Raw genomic sequence first — 18,125 nt, 5'->3', positions numbered from 1 at the left:
CCCTTCATCCTGGTTGGGTGGTCTATAACAGACTCCCAGCAGGATATCTGCCTTGTTGGCCTTCCCCCTCATCCTTACCCATAAACACTCAACCGTATCATCATCACAATCGTGGAGCTCTAGACAATCGAAACACTCCCTAACATACAGGGCCACTACACCACCTCTCCTTCCTCTCCTGTCCCTTCTGAAGAGTCTATAGCCATCCATTGCAGCACTCCAATCGTGAGAGTCACCCCACCATGTTTCTGTGATGGCGACTAAGTCATACCTCTCCCGCTGCACAATGGCTTCCAGCTCCTCCTGCTTGCCGCCCATGCTGCGTGCATTGGTGTAGATGCACTTGAGCTGGGCTATCGATTTCACCCCCGGCATCGGAGGGAGGAACTTACCTCTTTTCTTAGAGAAAAATCTAAAAGGGTCATTCAATTACAGTGAAGAAGCTGAAAGCTGAGTATGTTATTAATATATTGGCTGTACATGTCTCAAGGCTTTTTACTCATCTAATGAGAATCTAATAACGCTTTTTGTGTCTGTTTAGCAATACTGTTGTGATTCATTTATAGTGCATGAGCTGAGGTGTAAAAATTCAGAAACAAGAATGGAAGAATACAATAATCCATACAAGAAAAAATACAACTTATTTCTATCACTTGAAGCAAGAACTATTCTAAAAGGAGGAAAAGAATAGATCATTTAAATGAACCTTTTTCTATGCTATGAATAGAAAATGAATTTGTATCCTATTTTCCATTGACAGGAAATACCTGAAAACTTCAAAATTGCGGAGAAGATACAGACAGTCCTAATAAATACAGGTTACTCTGAAAAACGAGCCCGTTCAATGGATATAGATGATTTCATTAGGTATTTTTTTTTTCTCTTTATGCCTTCCTTTTACACTTCTTCAAATTGTATCTGCATGTGTACGTGTGTAGCACAGATTAGTATTGGGTTACACAGGAATAGTACTAACTCCGTTTTCCTCTCAATGCCAGACACTCCTTGCTTCCAGTCCTGAACATGAACAAGCACTTAAACCCTATATATATTTTAACTGCTGCTTATAGTATTGAGAAGCAACTAGCTAAAGATTAAGATTTCTGGTATTTGTCTACTAGACCCTTCTGTCTCCTCTAAAAATAGCCTTAAAAATGGAGTTGGTTATTTTAATTTCCCTGGAGACTTATACAACCCTTCTCTGTCTGTCTTGAGGAGTAGGCCTTAGTCTATAGCATAATTTGGAAATTTGAGTAATTAACTGCTATATTCTGCTCTTACTTCTGGTCAGTTAATTTCAGTGGCAACGTGAATCCTCTCCTAATTGAAGATAAAAATTCCTAGCTGTTTCTCAGTGTCACAATTAATACAGCTACCATTCTTTAAAAAAATGTAGTAAACCTGGTAGGATGCAATATAACTAACTGCCCTGAAAATATACCTGCATCTCTAAAATGGCAAATTTGCTAATAACTTCTAGTTTAAGATTTGTAACAATTTTTCTATGGCAGTTGAATAGTGATGGCTGCTTTCATGCTATTTTCCTATGTTCTTTGCCAGCTAGCACGTCTTAGAAATGCCCTAAGCTGAAGTATAAATTAGTAGAAATCGTAACATAAATATTTCACTCTTTCAGACTGCTACATGGCTTCAATTCAGAAGGCATCCATTTCTCATAGACTCTGCTAGAAGAATGAAAGATGTTCTGTATTTTGTCACCGAAGTCATTACTTACACCAGAGTGACTGCAACTGGGACAAGCTCTTCTCACAAAAGCAATGAACAATACAGCGTACACACTCTGGTTCTTTTTAAAACCTTACATGCAATTTTAGCACAGATAGTAGGCAAGAAGCTGCTGCTTTGTATTTTAAAGGCGATAAATTCTTTCATGACTGAAGTGAGATGCTGGACTTCCACATGACAGTGTATTTTTAAATATACCAAATAACATGGGTTGATGCTGCCATAATTGCAGTCTGTGTTCTCTGATCATGGACTTCACCTCAATATATTCTTGCACAATAGTCAACAGTACAAACCGCTAAGTCTGGTCTGGGCAACAAAACCAGTTGTAATCATTCCATTTGTTTGGGATTTTTTTGTTTGTTTGTTTTAAAGTATATTTAAACACTTTCTTTTGATTTGAAATGCCTGTCTCTTCCATTTGTCCTCTGGTCGCTACCCACATTCCAAGTCTGTTAGTAATCTGCTTCTCTTGGAGAAATCCCAGTAACTGCATCTCAGAAACAAAAGCATTTATCTTGTGGGCTTGGTATCGTTTAGAAAAACATTACCAAGGTACCTGAAACTAGCAGTGTCGTCTCCTTTAACCACTCCTTATTGCCATCAAACCACTGTAGGAACCAGCAGAAAATTACCGAAGGGCCACTGCTCATAAGCATAGACAGAAGGGGTCTTTATCAACTGTAAATTCAAACAGCTATTTTTATAAGAAAACTACTTCACCCTTCAAGGCGAGGAGGAGTTTTAACATACACCAAAGCTTTCACTGAGTCTTAGAGCAATGCATGCCTGTGTCCTGACAAAGACTTCAACTTTGTCTTAATAGGTTGGATTATAAATACATGTTATTAAAGACAAGGCAGAGTTTTCCCAAGGAAGTTTGCATTAATGCTGCATAGCGCCTGTCAAAAGAAAAATCCAGTTTGGTCTGTCTCATGATTCAGGAAAACAGTAACTATTAACTCTGTAGCATTATGCAGCGGTGAAGGTGTGACTCCGTGTATTAACTACCATGTCATTTTTTCATGTATAGCGTATCTTTTTCCGTAAGAGCACGGTAAGTGGAGAAGAGGCAAATTAGCAGAAGTTCCTCTAAGACAGAACTTCATTTTATACACATCCAATGTCAATTCTTCAGAAGTCATTGATTCAGAAACATGTACAGAAATATGTAGTTGAATTTGCAGGCATCCTGAGAGATTGTCCTGGAAAACGGAATTGCTCATTTATTTTATAATTTAATTATTCTACTGCTGCTCCACTGCATATAGAGCCAGTTTATGACTGAGGTAAGTAGCCACAGCAATATGCACAGACGAATACAGAAGGAACAAGTGCTGGAGATTTCTGTCACGCTTCCTAAATGCTTTCGTTTCACAGGACAGGAATCAAGATAACCTCGTCCGAGTCCTATTCAAGTAATTCCAGCCCATCACAGTAGTGGGCTACAGGAATTCAAGTGCCGTAACCAGCCATATCAGTTTATCTTGATTCTCACTGCTTCAGTATCAGTGTAGATCTGACCTTTACAGCAGGCTCTGTCACAAAGGCTGTCTCTTAACATTACCCCTGCAGTAGACACAATTTCAGCTTGCATCTGCTACTTGACAGGACACGTCATTTACAAGGCTTCGTAAAAAGCTGCTGAAATCTAACTGCCTCTGTCCTTCCTGTCCTCTTTAGTACCCGCTGTAAACCACAGCCTGGTTGTGGCTCTAGGCTTGCATGGAGGAATAGTAGGGAAGCCACTGTTTCTCATGTAGGATGTTTGAATCTTCAGAGGCTTTTTAGAAAGTAAGATTTCTTTAGAGCATCTTCAAAGAAATCCTGTGGTATTCTATGATAAACTGTACTATCACCTGCTAACAACAGCTGCTGCCTTCTATTTAATTGTTTTTTTCTTTTAACTGATGGACGATGTTCTTAAATGCTCAAAGATGTGTGACGTTTCTTTTAAGACCTGCTGCAAAAGTAAAGTCAGGACAGTGCTCTGGGGAACTTCTTCCTAGATGACAAATTTGTACAGAAGAGTTCGCTCCAGAAGTTAAGTATTCATTCTGAAATCAGAGGCCTTTTCAAAAGTGTAACTCCGATACGCTTACAAAGTGAAACCCTTCCCGAAGCACAACTTTCATAGAAGTAAATTCTCATCTGTAATTCATTTAATAGCTTAATTTATTAAACACATTATGTAAAATCTACATTATTGTTTCAGTTTTCATGTTTACACACAGGATTTTTTTTTTTATTTTTAACCATGATGCGACAAGAGTTTCCCATAGCCTACCTTCCTATGGGAGATACAAACATTAAACACTACAAGAATTCCTGGCTCATTTAACTCTCTTTTCATTGCCTTCCCTTTATTTCCCTCCAGGCCTGGCACAAACAAACAGGCTTGTATTCCGAAAGTAATTTTTAAACAGTTCCAAGGGAAAGTCTGCTGATACAAACTCCTGGAAACAGGGAGAACTCCTAGAGAGGTCTACAATTCTTCATTTGACAAGAAGTTCTTACATGAAAGGTCAATCTTTTTTGGATACTGACTTCCAAAAATAACTTGAGTGCCACCACCTAAAAAGTGCTGATGCACATGGTGCCCTTCATGAGAATTCAGGTACTTGTGGGATTTCTATTAGTGCCAGGTAGAGGTATTGTGCAAAATCCCCAAACGGTGCAATTTCACCCCACTTTTCAGCTGCTGGCACTGTACAAAGGGAAAAATAGGTATCAGCTACCTTTTTTTAAAGCAACAGAGCTACTCAGACTACTTGCAAACTACAGTTAATGTACATGTAAGTTTGTCATGCATCAAAAGCCAAATTTTAACAGTATGTGAAAGGCCAATGTATGTATTTAGCTGGATCCCTGAACTTTGACAGTTATCCTATCCATACGCAGAGCTCAGATCGTACCTTTACTCTGACAGCATTATCACACCATACCACATACTGTATATCTGCATTATCCTAAGATACAACTCTCCTCAGTACTTAAACATTACCCTTTATTATACATCAACTAATTTATATTTTTGGTTTTTTGTTCTGTTTTTTCCTTTTTTTTTTAATTACAGAGAAAATGTTAGAATTATATAACCATTCTTTATGGTATTCAAATAAATCTAGATTCCAGATTTTTACAAGGAGGATGGAATGTCCAGCTGTTTGTCCACTCTTTACAGCTCTTGCAGTTCCTGTTCAAATGATATGGCACATCCTTTAAAATAAAATTAGCCACTAAAAAAAAAAAAGTCTCAAAACACATTAAAAACATACACACACTGAAAGTAATTTATATTGACAAATAAGGAATGTTGTTTATTAAGGCTGTGCTTCAGAGAGAGGATGTTTAGGGTTAAGTAGCCTTCATCAAGGCACAGAACGGGAAGAGGTAAGCACAGCTGTCTGTAGAAGAGAAGTTATGTACAACCACTAGTGAGGTGTGCATGCACGCAAACACAATTTAAAACTGCACAGCTGGTCTTTGTAATAAAACTGAACATAGTCGAAAGGAAATACTGTGACTTTTTAATAGCCACAGTTTTACTTCATTATTAAAAACATGGCAAATATTTCCAAACAATAAAATTCACGATTTGAATAAATGAAATATTTTAAACAAAGTGCTTCACAGATCTGAACCCTGCATGGTTGTGCTGTCTGGTCTAGAAGCATTTTGTAGACATCATAGGAGCATTTCACACAAAACTGAAAATGTCATTCAGGTGAGTAAGAAACAGGACATTTCCACAGACATTTCTAATGTTTTTACACTTTCAAGTAGTTGAGTTCTTACGGCCACTGGGTTTTGTAACAAATGTGTGCTACAGCAGTACGGGTTCGTGGATTCCTTTAGCAGCAAGGGCCCATTTCAAAGGGCGCGTGGTCTTTTCGGGTTGATCTGTTTACTGGCCTGTTCCTCCTCTTGTAGAGCTGCCCGGAAAGATTTCACTTTATCTTTAATGGAAAAGAGACAATGAGTACTGATGTGCCTGTGCTCAACACAGATCTTTAAACTAAGCCCTGATGCTCCACATCCCGGCCCTAATGTACAAGAAAGAACACTCCTCCACAAAAATAGCTGACGCTACAAAGTACAGAAGGATTGAGATAACCTTAAATTCAATACTCACCATACAAACAAGTTGCTTAGCAACTTAGTCCCTTCTTAGGTGCTATCCGTCTCTAGGCAGGATAGGTTTGGAAATCGCACAATTGCATTCCCAGCATGTAACCTGTTCACACTTAAATTCTGCTTCTAACTCAGAGTATAGGGAGATACACACTACATACATCCCTTTCCTTTCCAGCAGCTTCCAAACCATCCTTAGAGGCATACAAAATTGTATGTAGGGTACAATCAGTCACTTCTGTACATTCTAAAACCGGCAGAGTAAATTCTACTCCCCCCTGTTTTTCTATGGATGTGAAAAGCATTGTGATTAAATTTGGAAGTTATTCACCATAAATAGATAAATGCATCATTCATTTGTTTCATTATAACTATAACAAGAATGGAAGAAACCTGAGAAAGGAAGTGTGGCATCCTTTCCTATTTCTGTCCCTGTCCCCCTCCATTCTCCAGTAATATGCCCAAGAACGGGAAGAAGGAAACCAAAATGACAGCGTAAAGATGTCAGTCCCGGAGTGCCAGGAATAAAAGCTGAAATATTCAGTGACCATTATCTGCCATGAGCAGAACACAGAAGATACTGGGAGAAAGAATTTTTGACTTAACAGTTCATCCCTCCTGTAAAGCTATACATGTATCATGCTGCCTGTAAAGACGCAAGGATCTCTTAGATAGCCTTTACCTCCAGTACCTTGTTTCAAAAGCAGTATCTAATACGTTTTCAAAGAACAGGGAGTCACCTAAACTGTGTTTTTTCACTGCTGGTGTCTCAAATAGTCTTCTGTCCATAAAAAGCCAACGAATGTACCTCCAATTCTTCGCTAAAAGTATACTGGTGCCAATGCATGCTTACAAGGCAAACAGGCCACATCTTACTTGCTTGATGTATTCTTCTAACTTACAGCAGATACTCAGACTGAGTAAAAAGTAAGATTTTATCTTATAAGGAGTTTTCTAACACGGATCAAAATCCCACCCCCGCCCCTCAGCCCCCAACCCCACCCTTGAATTTTTACCAGTATAGCATGTCTCCTGGAGTCCAAATAGTTACAGAAACTAAAATGAAAAATTAATCTCTATGAGGTACCAAGCTGACAAGCTGACTTTAGAAGACAAGTGCAAGAGTCAATTTTGGGCACTAAGAATTATCTGCAGTTTCTTTTTCAACAAAGAGAGGCTGACAAAATTCAGACAGAAAGGCTGCTGAAGAAAAAAGTAAGCTAGGAACCAAGCTACTCAGAGCTCAATGCCACTCTTAAGCACAGTCTTAAAAATGACAGCAGGCTCCCTGCTACACAACACAATGCAACAGAGCAGGAACCGGGAGTTCCTACTACTGTTTCCTCATTGCATTACCTTCTTTTTTCATACAGTTCGTTTGGATTTTCTTTTTCTTTCCTTTATTGTTTTGGAACAAAAGAAAAGAAAAGGAAAGTTGCAAGACTGAGTTTATACTTCCTGGAGGTAAAGCAGAGATTTTTCCTTTAAACTAGGACGAACTGAGCACAGATGTGAACTTGCTCTTAGGCAACAGAATAAACGTTCCTTCCACAGGACACTGCAGGGCAGCATAAGGGGAAAAAAGACCCTAAAACATAACCACACTCTTTTTTTTCTCCTCATTATTACTGCAAGTCCCCATGGCATATGAAAACACATTGCTAACAATGCACACAGAAGTGATTAAAAGCCATCTACCTCTAAGTTCGGTCAGAATATCAATTTTTTGCTCTAGAATTGCTTCAAGTTGGGTAGCGTAAGAATCCACATCATAGTCTACTTCTTCTGTCATCTCAAGAAGAGCTTTTTCATCTTCCAGCCATCTAATAGATTCCTAGATAAAAGTTAAAAAAACCCAACTAAATACATTAGCAAAGTTTCAAGACAAGTTTCAAGACAAAGACATGAATTAGACCTTTTCCCAAGATGACCACACTTTTACTGTCTAGTCACCTCAATATAACAGATTTCAATCGTAAAACAAAACCTTATTCCTAATTCAGCAAAATTGAAACGTTATTCCTAATTCAGCAAAACTGTGTGTTTTCTACATTGTTTCTTAATTCCAGTGGTAATACCAGCTACCCCAGTTCTCTTCAAATTCAGAACATTAGGTGGTTGTAAAGCTAAGAAACTCAGAGAACAGAACTTTATGTCATGGTTATGTCCCCTTAGGCAGGTATCAAACTTTGAAGTCAGGCTTTAATTTTAAGTATGGGCTAGTTGACACTCACTATTTTAAGCTCACTATTGCATGAGCTAACTCCCCAGATAGGTAAGAGTAGAGTAAAGGTTGGTTAAACCAGCTCTTAGGCATCTTTGCACTCTGAATATTACCAAAAAAGAGGAAAAAAGAACTCTTGCAGCAAAGGAGAATGCACCCAGGCGCTTAAAGCTTACAGAACCATGCAAAGCTGTGATCAGGAGAACTGATCCCACTGGAAATGCTTTGATTTAAAAAAAGAAAGCAGCTGACAGTTCTAGGCATGCTGGGCCTGAAATACTAAAATTCTTTCCCTCTGTGCTCAGTAGCCATATTGAAAGCATAGTCCAAACCCCATGTATGTTTTTTGGCTTTCAGGACAGATTCTATCCTCACATTGGGACAGAATTCATCTCATCTAATGTAAACTTGTACATCCAAGACGCAAAGGAAGACTAACACCTCTAGAGCACGATTCATTCCATTGATCTATCTGAGACATTTTTGTTAGGAAAGGATGATTTGTATCAGCAGCTTCCAGGAGAAAGCTGACAGAAGACAACTTCTGCCTGCTACAGCTGGTAGATTTCATATTGGTGCAGACCACCTCCCCCCGCGGCATGAACTAACAAGCCATGCTGCGAACAAAGGGAGCTGAGGCTCGGACACATTTCCTTCCAGTGACTGCTGGGAGGAGCAATAATCTCCAGCAGAAGGCCAGATAGACACACAGAGGTAGTAACATCTTAAACTAATGCAGCTTGTCTCTCCAGAAGTCGCAAGCGTTAGGACACAGCTATGGCATACGGCATATGACTTTCACACTTCCGCATGTTTTACTTCAGGGTTAGTGTTTCATAATAACTAAACCTCTACATCTGTTGTAAAATGTGTTGTTTAGCATCCTACTGTATTATGAACACACATCAATGTTCCACTAAGTTAGATACCTAAATTGAGGAGATGTGTGTATTCCCTACAGGTTTAATGCTCTGCTGTTCTCTTGCAGCAGACGTGCCAAACAGCCTGCCTGCCTAAAGACTCTAAGGTTATGAACAGAAGCAACTTCCTTCTGAAAACCAGTAACTCATACTTCTTACCACAGTTTATTTTGTGAATGTTAAAGACTCTGTGGCACTGACCAGCATTACGCTGCATGGGCAGTATTCCTTCCAAAGACCCTGCCTAATAGCAAGTGGAAACCTTTATGTCTCTGTAAAAAGGAAGCCAACAGGCAGTTAGAGATGTGTCTCTTCTGGATCTCAGTATCTCAGAGGGAGATGTCACAAAAGGATACTCAGATGAGCTACTTGGAGGGAGTACTGCAGCATCTTAGAGGGAGATGACCAAACAGAAATGGTGCTGATAGGGACATTACTATTAATTGCCAGCTCTGGCATAGGAATACTGGCATAGGCTAGACAGTGAAATTGAAAATTTCAAGACCAATCTGAATTAACTCCCTGCAACTAGAAAAAAACCACAGTCACTGATGCTGGAAAAGGACCACAGCAGAAGATATAGTGAATAGTAAAAACAGTAAAAAGAAAACAGCAACTTTTCTTATGATGAACACAGTCTATTTAGGAATGTTTGTTGAGAAGAAAAGGAAAATTTTACTAAATTTCTGGGATGATATAGAAATATGCTTCTCTTTCATTAGGGGAACAAAGATTAGTGGTTATGGAGTCTGTCCCTCTTTTTTTGCTACAGCGGGCTTAGCATAAAAAAACAATTTAGAAATCTCTGACAGCCACGGAATGACCAGATGATATCCTTTATCTTCAAGAGTATGCAGTTCCATTGCGAAAACCTGAATTCCTGTATTAGCATAAAACAAAGTAGAGCTCCATCTTTTACCTGGAAGACAGCCCTGTGGTCTTCTACTACTTGCTCTTCCATTTCTACCATTTGTGACACAGCTTCATGGAAAGTAAACAACTGTGGAGAAACTTCCTCTTCCTAAAAACAATAGTTAAGCTTGTTAGTCTGGAAAGAACTGTGGCTACAGGAAATATATTGAATGTGATCCATCTCGTCACAGAACATGAAAAGAAATACGCAGAAGGCAGAACCTGTCAAAAATAGAATTTAATACTTCTAACAAGAAAATCTACAGAAATGAGCAGAGAGGGCAATAAATTCAAAATGTTCACAGAGTTAAATTTAATTCATATTCACTAAAAATTTCCAGCCACTAATCCTAGTGAAAAATCCTATGGAAAACAGAATATTCCACGTTAAAAAAATAAGTTAAAATAGTGGGAAGAGGAAGTCATAAGGGAAGAATGCTAATTTCTAGTAGGTTTTAATGCCTACAGAAAACTCTGGTTTTCTGTCAGGGCTTTTTGTTATGCATATCACAACTGTCAGACAGCAATTTTCAAAAAAAGAGAACAGCAATTACATTCAATACATTTCAGGAAATCAAAATTAAATTAATCCTTTGGAAAAAAAAGAGGAATTAATGTAAAGTGAGAAATCTAAAATGTACATAGTGATTAATACATTAGAAGAATACACAACATGGATTTACAAACTGGGGCAAACAGGGCTTCTTCAGAAATGAATAGTTAACAAAGGGGAAAGTGCTAGGTAGACTAATTAATGTTTTAGCAAGACAGTATAGTTCCTTATACGATGCCTTTGAAATCTTTTTTAAAAGATATTGTAAAGCTTAATTTAGTTCCACATAAACAATGAAAAAGTATGATGTGAAAGGATATCAGGCTGGAAGGACTGTCCAGTGGGAAGCTTTAGGAATCACTAGCATATTCTTAGAAAATAGAGTCCTGGAAGAAGAGCCAGTTACTAAAACGAGAAATACAGCAGACGCCATGAAGAGGTATCTGAGAAGGCAGAGTCTCTTGCGAAAAATACATTCATAATAAGGATTTTTCTTTTCTATCTTTCATCAGCATTTTCACAAATCGAGTTTTAATCCCTGTTGAACATTTTAGGAACCAGGACTAGAGCTGATAATCAGCAATGAGGGGAAAATGCCCTTTAGAAGATGCCACTCAGCTCCCCACTCCTGCAGCCCAGGGAGACATGCTGGGAACATGACAGGGCTCTCTCCCAAACTGGAGAAAATCCCCATGAAAATCAGGATGTCGGGAAGAGGAATGATAGGTAGTCAGATTTCTAAATGCAGAGAAAGGCAAACTCACTTGAAACGAGTGTTGCATGCAGGGAAAATAATGCTCAAAAACACAAGTGTTAAATAAAACAGATGAGTGTCCCAAGATACTTCTAATTGCCTAAAAAAATAGGAAGCTATGCTAGAAAAATGCACGCTAAAGAATGCCAGAGCCTAGAGCGGACCCTGACTAGACATTAAAAGCCCTAATCAGCAAGGAAGATAAAGAAAACTAAAACATTCCCCTCTCACCCTTCAAGAAACGTTTTTGGTTTTTGGGGTTTTTTTTTTTATGGGAATGAACATAGTACCATGAAGCGAAAAGGTGAAGAGGCATGCTGTAGTTACTTAATGATCTTGCTAACAGGCTATAAATACACATCACTCTGGATTTGTTCTGCCATTGTATTTATCATCATCTATTTCCATGTAATGCTGTAAACCACTCACGTTTTGTTCACAAAGCAGTTTGAGATCATCCCTCTGAGGAGAGCTCCCTACACCCCACTGTGTCTCCAAGTCATCGATCTGATTGGGAGTGTGGTGTATAATGGGACGGATATCTCCTGCGGCACTAGGATCGACCGTCAGCTCCTTCACCCTATGAGCAGAAAATGTTTCATTTGTGAATTAGTAACTTCCTGTGCAGAAGAGTCACAACCAAAAATAAAGCTCTATGGGTTTAAGCACAATTAATTCATTTAATAAGGATGATGATGTCAGCTTCACAAATCTAATGTACTTTCAGTGACAAAAAAATGTTAGTCCAACTCCTAAAAAGCACGGACCATTGGATTTCAACTACTTGCAGGTGGATTACAGTCCATCTTCTAGCAAGAGGCATTTTCTGATTGAAATCTTGCTACTCATTAACGGTTAAGAGGGCAAAAATCTCCAAACCCTCAATATTTACTCCTTAACAATGAGTAACATTTGAAAGAAAAGTTCATTCAGCATCCTAAACCTGACTATCTTTTTCTGTGCACACAATTGTGCTTCAAAAAAGTTCGTCAACCAGCACCCCACTAGCTGTTATAACAAATCCACCAAGAATTCTGAAGAAAATAATTTGCAACCAAGTATCTCAGAGAATGAATAGATCCTTTAATTAAGATAATTTCAAAGGTGAAAATATCATATTAAAATGTTAGTCTCTTGCAGCATGAAAATATTTTAAAAGATTGATAATGATTCTGTCAAAGAAAAAAGCCCATTTAAAAGCAAGCTTATGAAACAGACACATCAAAGTCTACAAGTATAGCAAGTTTTAGAACATATTCTTCATTTTTTTAAAGGGAAAAGTGTTTTTTCAAGTAGCACTTATTTACTACAGTGGAAACTATTTGTCATTCATCTTCAGAGCAATGAAAAGTTTTTAAAATAGGTATGTATGAGAATTGTTTTCTTTTTTAATTAGAGATATTCGAATTATTCTAAACACAAACTTGTCAGATTTGGTACACTAAATGTACAAAGGTGACATCACCATCTTTTAAAAAATGTATGAAGGAAACTAGCAAGCCTGGATACAGAGTGTGGATGTTTAAGGAGGGTGAACAAAATACTGGGAAGATGATTGCAGATCATGCAGAACCATCACCTGCCAAACAAAATAAAAACAAAGTATGTGTGACTCAAGGCAAGGGGACTAATGGAAGGTTGGTCTGTAAAATTACATAGCCAAAAAGAAAACTTAAAAATAAAGATTCCATGTATAGAATGAAGTAGACCTGGTGACTGAAGGAGAAAAGTCGTCATACTCATAGGAAGGAGAGAGATCAGAGCGACTGCCACTACCCTGTGAGAAGGGAATGTCCGAAGGACTAATTCCAAATTCCTTTACTCTGCAGCAGCAAAATACAGCAGCAAATTAAAAGAAAATGTTCTTATAAACACAGTTAAAATGACAACTCTTTGTTTAGCATACTTCTTTAATAGTTTAACTATAAAATTATTTTTATATTAAAATACAAGTGTGCCAACATATTGAAACCTTCTGCAAACAGGGTTACAGATCACTAACAAAACTGAGCAAAACCAGTGCTGCTAATTTGCAGGGAACTATAATAGCAGTGTTTTCAGAAGAGTAATTCCAGATTTCAGTTCGTGCAGTTAACAAAATTTGCTCTACATTCAATATTCCACTAAATGGCTCCTTTTAAAATATCAAACCACTACAGCTACAAAACTTTAAATTCTATTCTGCCCCCTGTCTTACACTGCACATACACTGGTGTCCAGCACCTAAAAACTAATCGTACGATGAAAATGATATATTGCTAGAAAAAACTAAAATACTACACAAAACACATGAAGCAACTTTACAGTGACAGGATTCTACTCCATAACCACATATAAATTTAACACCAAGGGGAAGAAACAGTTTCAGAGCAACTATTTAGTATACTAGAAATAGGTGTTTAATTAGTTTTGCAGTGTCTTTTTCTGGAGTCACTTCAGCAACGTGTATTCTGTAAGGGGTAAAAGATCCAACAAATCTTGATGAATGTGCAAGATCCTTTGTTATGTTGCTGTAAGCAGGGGAGCAGATGCCTCCTTCTCACCAGGAAGGAGACCACACAGACTGGTCCATGCCAGGCAGATTTGCTGCTAGCTCCCTTGATCCAGACACAGAGACACTCGGATATCGAGAGGAGCGGGCGGTAAGCTTTCCTAGCCGCCATTTGTGCCCAATTAGCGACTGGCCAGGGTGCCCAGCCAAGCAGGAGCAGACGTGGTTCTGCCCTACCTTTCACTGGGGCAAGCAGGCCACTAGATGGTAGCCTCTTCTGGCCAAACCAGGGTTTCTGATGGCCCAGAGGCTGTTTGCCTCCGTTGTTCTTTGCAGTAAAGCATGGGGGGGGTCTCTAGGTCGCAGGTCTGACTGCAAGGACACGCAGGACCTGATCACTCCATCTCCACAGACGCTAAACGAAGGAGAACTGCAGCAGGGGAAGGCACCTTTCACACTCTCTGAAGAGAGGCAAACACTTTCAGAGAGCAGTACAGGCCTCAGAGGTGCTGCATCAGCCTCTGGGGTGCTAATTTCTCTACACTGATTATAGAGTCACCGTTGGATTAATTGACTCTTTACTTAGGGGTCTCAGACATTTGCCTGAAGTTGGGAAGTATAAAATTTCATATATATGTATGAAACAGACTGGCAACTGCATGCAATTCCACCAAGGGGATGAAAAAAACCCACATTGCAGAAAGGTATTTCAGCTAACACCCCAGGGAACCATCATGAATACTGACTACCCCTAATGCGAGACATGGTGCCTCCAGAGCAGGGCCAAAACTAACAGGGGCATCTCCCACATTCCTTGCAATCCACATTATCCATCTCTGGATAATGGCTTAAATGTAGTTTCTATTGATTCTATTGTAATGGTTGTAAAAAGTGACAATTTAAATTAAATGTGAGCCTGGATCAGTAATCTGGTTTTAAACTTATTAAGAAATGCAAGTACGATAAAATTATTCAAGTAGCTAAAATAATTATACATCATGGAACAACAGCATTCCAAATGTCAGTGGACAACAGCCGGTATAGCTATGAGCAATAACATTTTCCATACCTATTTGCATATCTCAACGTATTTAGAGTGTTTTCACATGATGCCATCCCTGGTGAAATTGTAGCGATCTGGAGAAAACAAGCCACACGTTAATAAATCGCTTTGTACAGATGAGAGGGTAGATTAATTCAAATTAACTTTATTTTTTTAATCTCCAGTTTCATTTGAGATCTTCTACAAAAACTGTCTACTATGTACAGCTGTCCTTACACAATGACATTTCAAGGAGAGAGATGTCAAGCCAAAGCTTCAATTTAATTTTTTTAACCATACCCGGAACATTAAGAATTCATAAAAATTTCAGTCAATTTCCTGCATCTCACTGTCTTGGTAACATAATATGTGAATGCAAAACTGTAACTGAAAAAACAAAGACTTCTCAAAAAAGGAAATATGCAACTCAGTAAAAAGTAAGTCTAATATATCCTGTAAACAATTACCAGATTATTTTTTTAATATATCTTTGTAGGCTCCATTCAAGCAGACTGTATTCTGATTTGGGAGATCTATTTTGGCCACAGTCCAAAACCGTACTTGATAATCTTAAGGATCAGCATGTGTTTGACTATTTTTGTAAGTAAAGATTATTTTTTTTTCTCAGTTAGAAGTTATCTGTAAATAATACTTGATAGCTAACTTATTATCAAACGTGTCTGGAATCTGTAAGTCTTTCCTTTTCCAGTTAAACAAAATACCCTGAAGATCTCACCTTCTTTTCAGCACTCAGCAAAAATAATAACTGTGATCAGGCAACAGTGGCATCATTATTTGTCCTAGCTTCTCTCAGTAGTCCAATTTTTTCACCCATGCTCCTTTCAGGAAAGCCATAAAGGCACTACCCAGGACAAACACCTCTATGATCCTACACACTAACATTTTTTGTGGTAGCACAGCATCAGGAGACTGAAACTGATGAAGATTAGATAATCCTGGTCTTCTCTTTCATCCTGCTGCTGACATTACCGTACAAAAGCACAGGTAGTCATCCTGAGAGGAATTTCTCCTACTGGGGAGAAAGGAAAAATAATGTGGTGGGAGGGGGTTAGAAAGTCTAAAGAGCCTGCTACCATACAGACTTAAGTTTAAACCTCTAATACTGGTACACATCAGTTACTAATGTAAACAACAAGTGTAGATTTGAAAAGATCATATGATTGCATGTATCTTTATGAAGTGTTCTGGGTGCTAATTAAAAAAACCCTACAAGTTCCTAAAATCCTTCCAAACTCATTTAACATGAAAGGTGCGTGCATCTCTTCCATCAGTTACATGTTCAGAGTACACCACTACCGTAACACCAGGGGACTGCTCCAACGTTTTGAAGCGTATAAGGTACAGCTGCTACAGGGAAGTGCTACCGTAGGTGCCGTCAGCCGTGTGGATGCTCCATTCAGGCCAGAAGAACCCATGCACAAGCGACAGTCTGCTGAATAAAATGTCCACTACATCACATGTCCTCATGCCCCACAAGGCCAGACCAGGCAGGACAGGAGGACTCTGACCTCTCTGTCGCTCGCTTCCTCATTCGTAATTCCAAATGAGGATGGAAAAAGCTGCACTATTTATGTACAGGAACATCTTTACGACCCGTAATTACCATTCTTCCTGTTTCAAGTGCGCCTACATTGCTTATAAGCCTTCACAGTGGTATCAATGGCCCTTTTGGGACACTGAAGTCTGCATGTTCCTACTCCCACCCTGCAGGGCTGAAGGGTCTGGCACTTCAGCTATGACTGCAGCACATCAAGGATGCAGCACATCAAGGACATAGCACTGGTTAAAAAATGAGACTATTCTCTGTAGCTACCTTGCAAATTTCAAATGATGATACATTATCCTACTATGTAGTTCTTCAAAAACAACTTTAAATGGTCCTTAAATAGTTTCAAAATTTGCAATGACTAATAAAGTTCAAAACAACCTATTTATGCTGATGGTATGTTTCTGGATTTCTTTAGAATGAAGCAAATCCTAGCCATAACTGTCCACGTTATAAAGTTATTTCCAAAATATTTTTCTGACATTTAAAAAAAACCATAGTTTAACCTTATATACAGAAGAGAATGCTCCATCCCTAAAATGTAACTTTTAAAATTGCAGCAGGAAGTCCATAAACAATAAAAGGAAAAGTCAAATAAAAATGAAGTGTAGAAATTACCAAATAAATTTGACTCAAATATCCCACTTACAGATTAGTATGTCAGAAAGCAAGCGGAAAAGGCCCAGCAGGTATTTTATACCAGGACATTTCAAGAATCTCTTAGAAAGTTAAAATCACAAGCTTTTACTACATCATTTTATATACATTCCATAATGGAAAGCACCACATATTCGCAAAATGTCTTGCTCTCTAACACCACATTAGAACACTGGATCAAATCTTTGTCTTGTTGAGGAATCCCTTGACAATAAATGCCTCTTCACTGACAAGCAAAAACAGCATCTTAAAAGAGGTCTTACACGTTCAATAAATAATGTTTTCCAATTGAATAATATTTCTATGTTGCGAACTCATTAATTTATTTTGCCTGTAACAGGCTAAAATATTTTGGAAGAAATACTATCATGATCTACATGTTGCCTTGTGACAGTTATAACAGTTATAACTAAAAAGTTCTTCCATGCTCTAATTTACTTCACATAAAGTAGCACTTCTAGAGAATATAGCAGTGATCTATACAGTCTACTGTAGAAACATGAAAGGAAACTACTCATTATTAAACTATTTTTGCAATCATTTTTAGAAGTCTGAAGCACAATGGTTAATTACATGGCTCTGCTGCAAACCAGCAATCAGCACACCTCCACGATAACTACTCTTTTAGTTTAATAAAATATTGTTCAACTTTAGCTATCACAAACCATAACGACTTGCCCTTTTCTTTTCCTGTAAATCTCATCAGTAAAATTTTGCCAGTTTATGATAAAAATCTACACATGAACATGCTTACAAACCAGGCGCACCCTGCCAAGGAGCCAACTGTAAATACCACACAGGAAGGCTGAATAAATTGCCTTGATAAAAGAGGCAAAGGAAGACCCGGAAGAGGGGTAAAGCTGATGATCATTATCCACTATTCCCACCACTTGACCACTGGAGTGCAAATCTCCTCTCCTCTTTCCAGGGAACTGCAGAAGACTGGGAGTAATTCCGGACTAAGGTATCTCCTACACCTCCCTCAATTCAATACACGCTGTTCAGAAACCTGTCAGATCTCTAGACAGGCAGCTTTATTCTTTAGTTATTGCAGGAACAAGTGCTGCAAATGCGACAGCTCAATTCAAACAACCGTAAAGATGCACTGTAGGTTTCTTTTCTTTC

General features: G+C 38.4%; 2 protein-coding genes across 2 annotated transcripts in view; one reads left to right on the top strand and one right to left on the bottom strand.

Annotated features, from left to right (window-relative positions):
* The window catches only part of DIMT1 (DIM1 dimethyladenosine transferase 1 homolog (S. cerevisiae)), a gene marked incomplete at its 5' end in the record, with an annotated part of 13,872 nt that extends 12,092 nt beyond the window's left edge, over positions 1–1,780 (top strand). Inside the window, 2 exons of the mRNA XM_009320834.1 lie at positions 761–867; positions 1,637–1,780. Of these exons, the coding sequence (XP_009319109.1) occupies positions 761–867; positions 1,637–1,679 (150 nt within the window). The remainder of the gene's footprint in view (positions 1–760; positions 868–1,636) is intronic.
* A 165-nt stretch (positions 1,781–1,945) lies between these two features.
* KIF2A (kinesin heavy chain member 2A) overlaps positions 1,946–18,125 on the bottom strand; it is a 38,303-nt gene continuing 22,123 nt past the window's right edge. The window contains exons 15-19 of the mRNA XM_009320825.1: positions 14,804–14,871; positions 11,673–11,823; positions 9,944–10,045; positions 7,579–7,714; positions 1,946–5,705 (exon numbers count right to left, since the gene is read on the bottom strand). Of these exons, the coding sequence (XP_009319100.1) occupies positions 5,620–5,705; positions 7,579–7,714; positions 9,944–10,045; positions 11,673–11,823; positions 14,804–14,871 (543 nt within the window). The 3' untranslated portion in view covers positions 1,946–5,619. The remainder of the gene's footprint in view (positions 5,706–7,578; positions 7,715–9,943; positions 10,046–11,672; positions 11,824–14,803; positions 14,872–18,125) is intronic.

This window comes from Pygoscelis adeliae, unplaced genomic scaffold (genome assembly GCF_000699105.1).
Source record: "Pygoscelis adeliae isolate BGI_AS28 unplaced genomic scaffold, ASM69910v1 Scaffold540, whole genome shotgun sequence".
Taxonomy (NCBI): domain Eukaryota; kingdom Metazoa; phylum Chordata; class Aves; order Sphenisciformes; family Spheniscidae; genus Pygoscelis; species Pygoscelis adeliae.
Note: the sequence above shows the minus strand (reverse complement) of the source record. Positions and strands in the feature narration are given on the sequence as shown.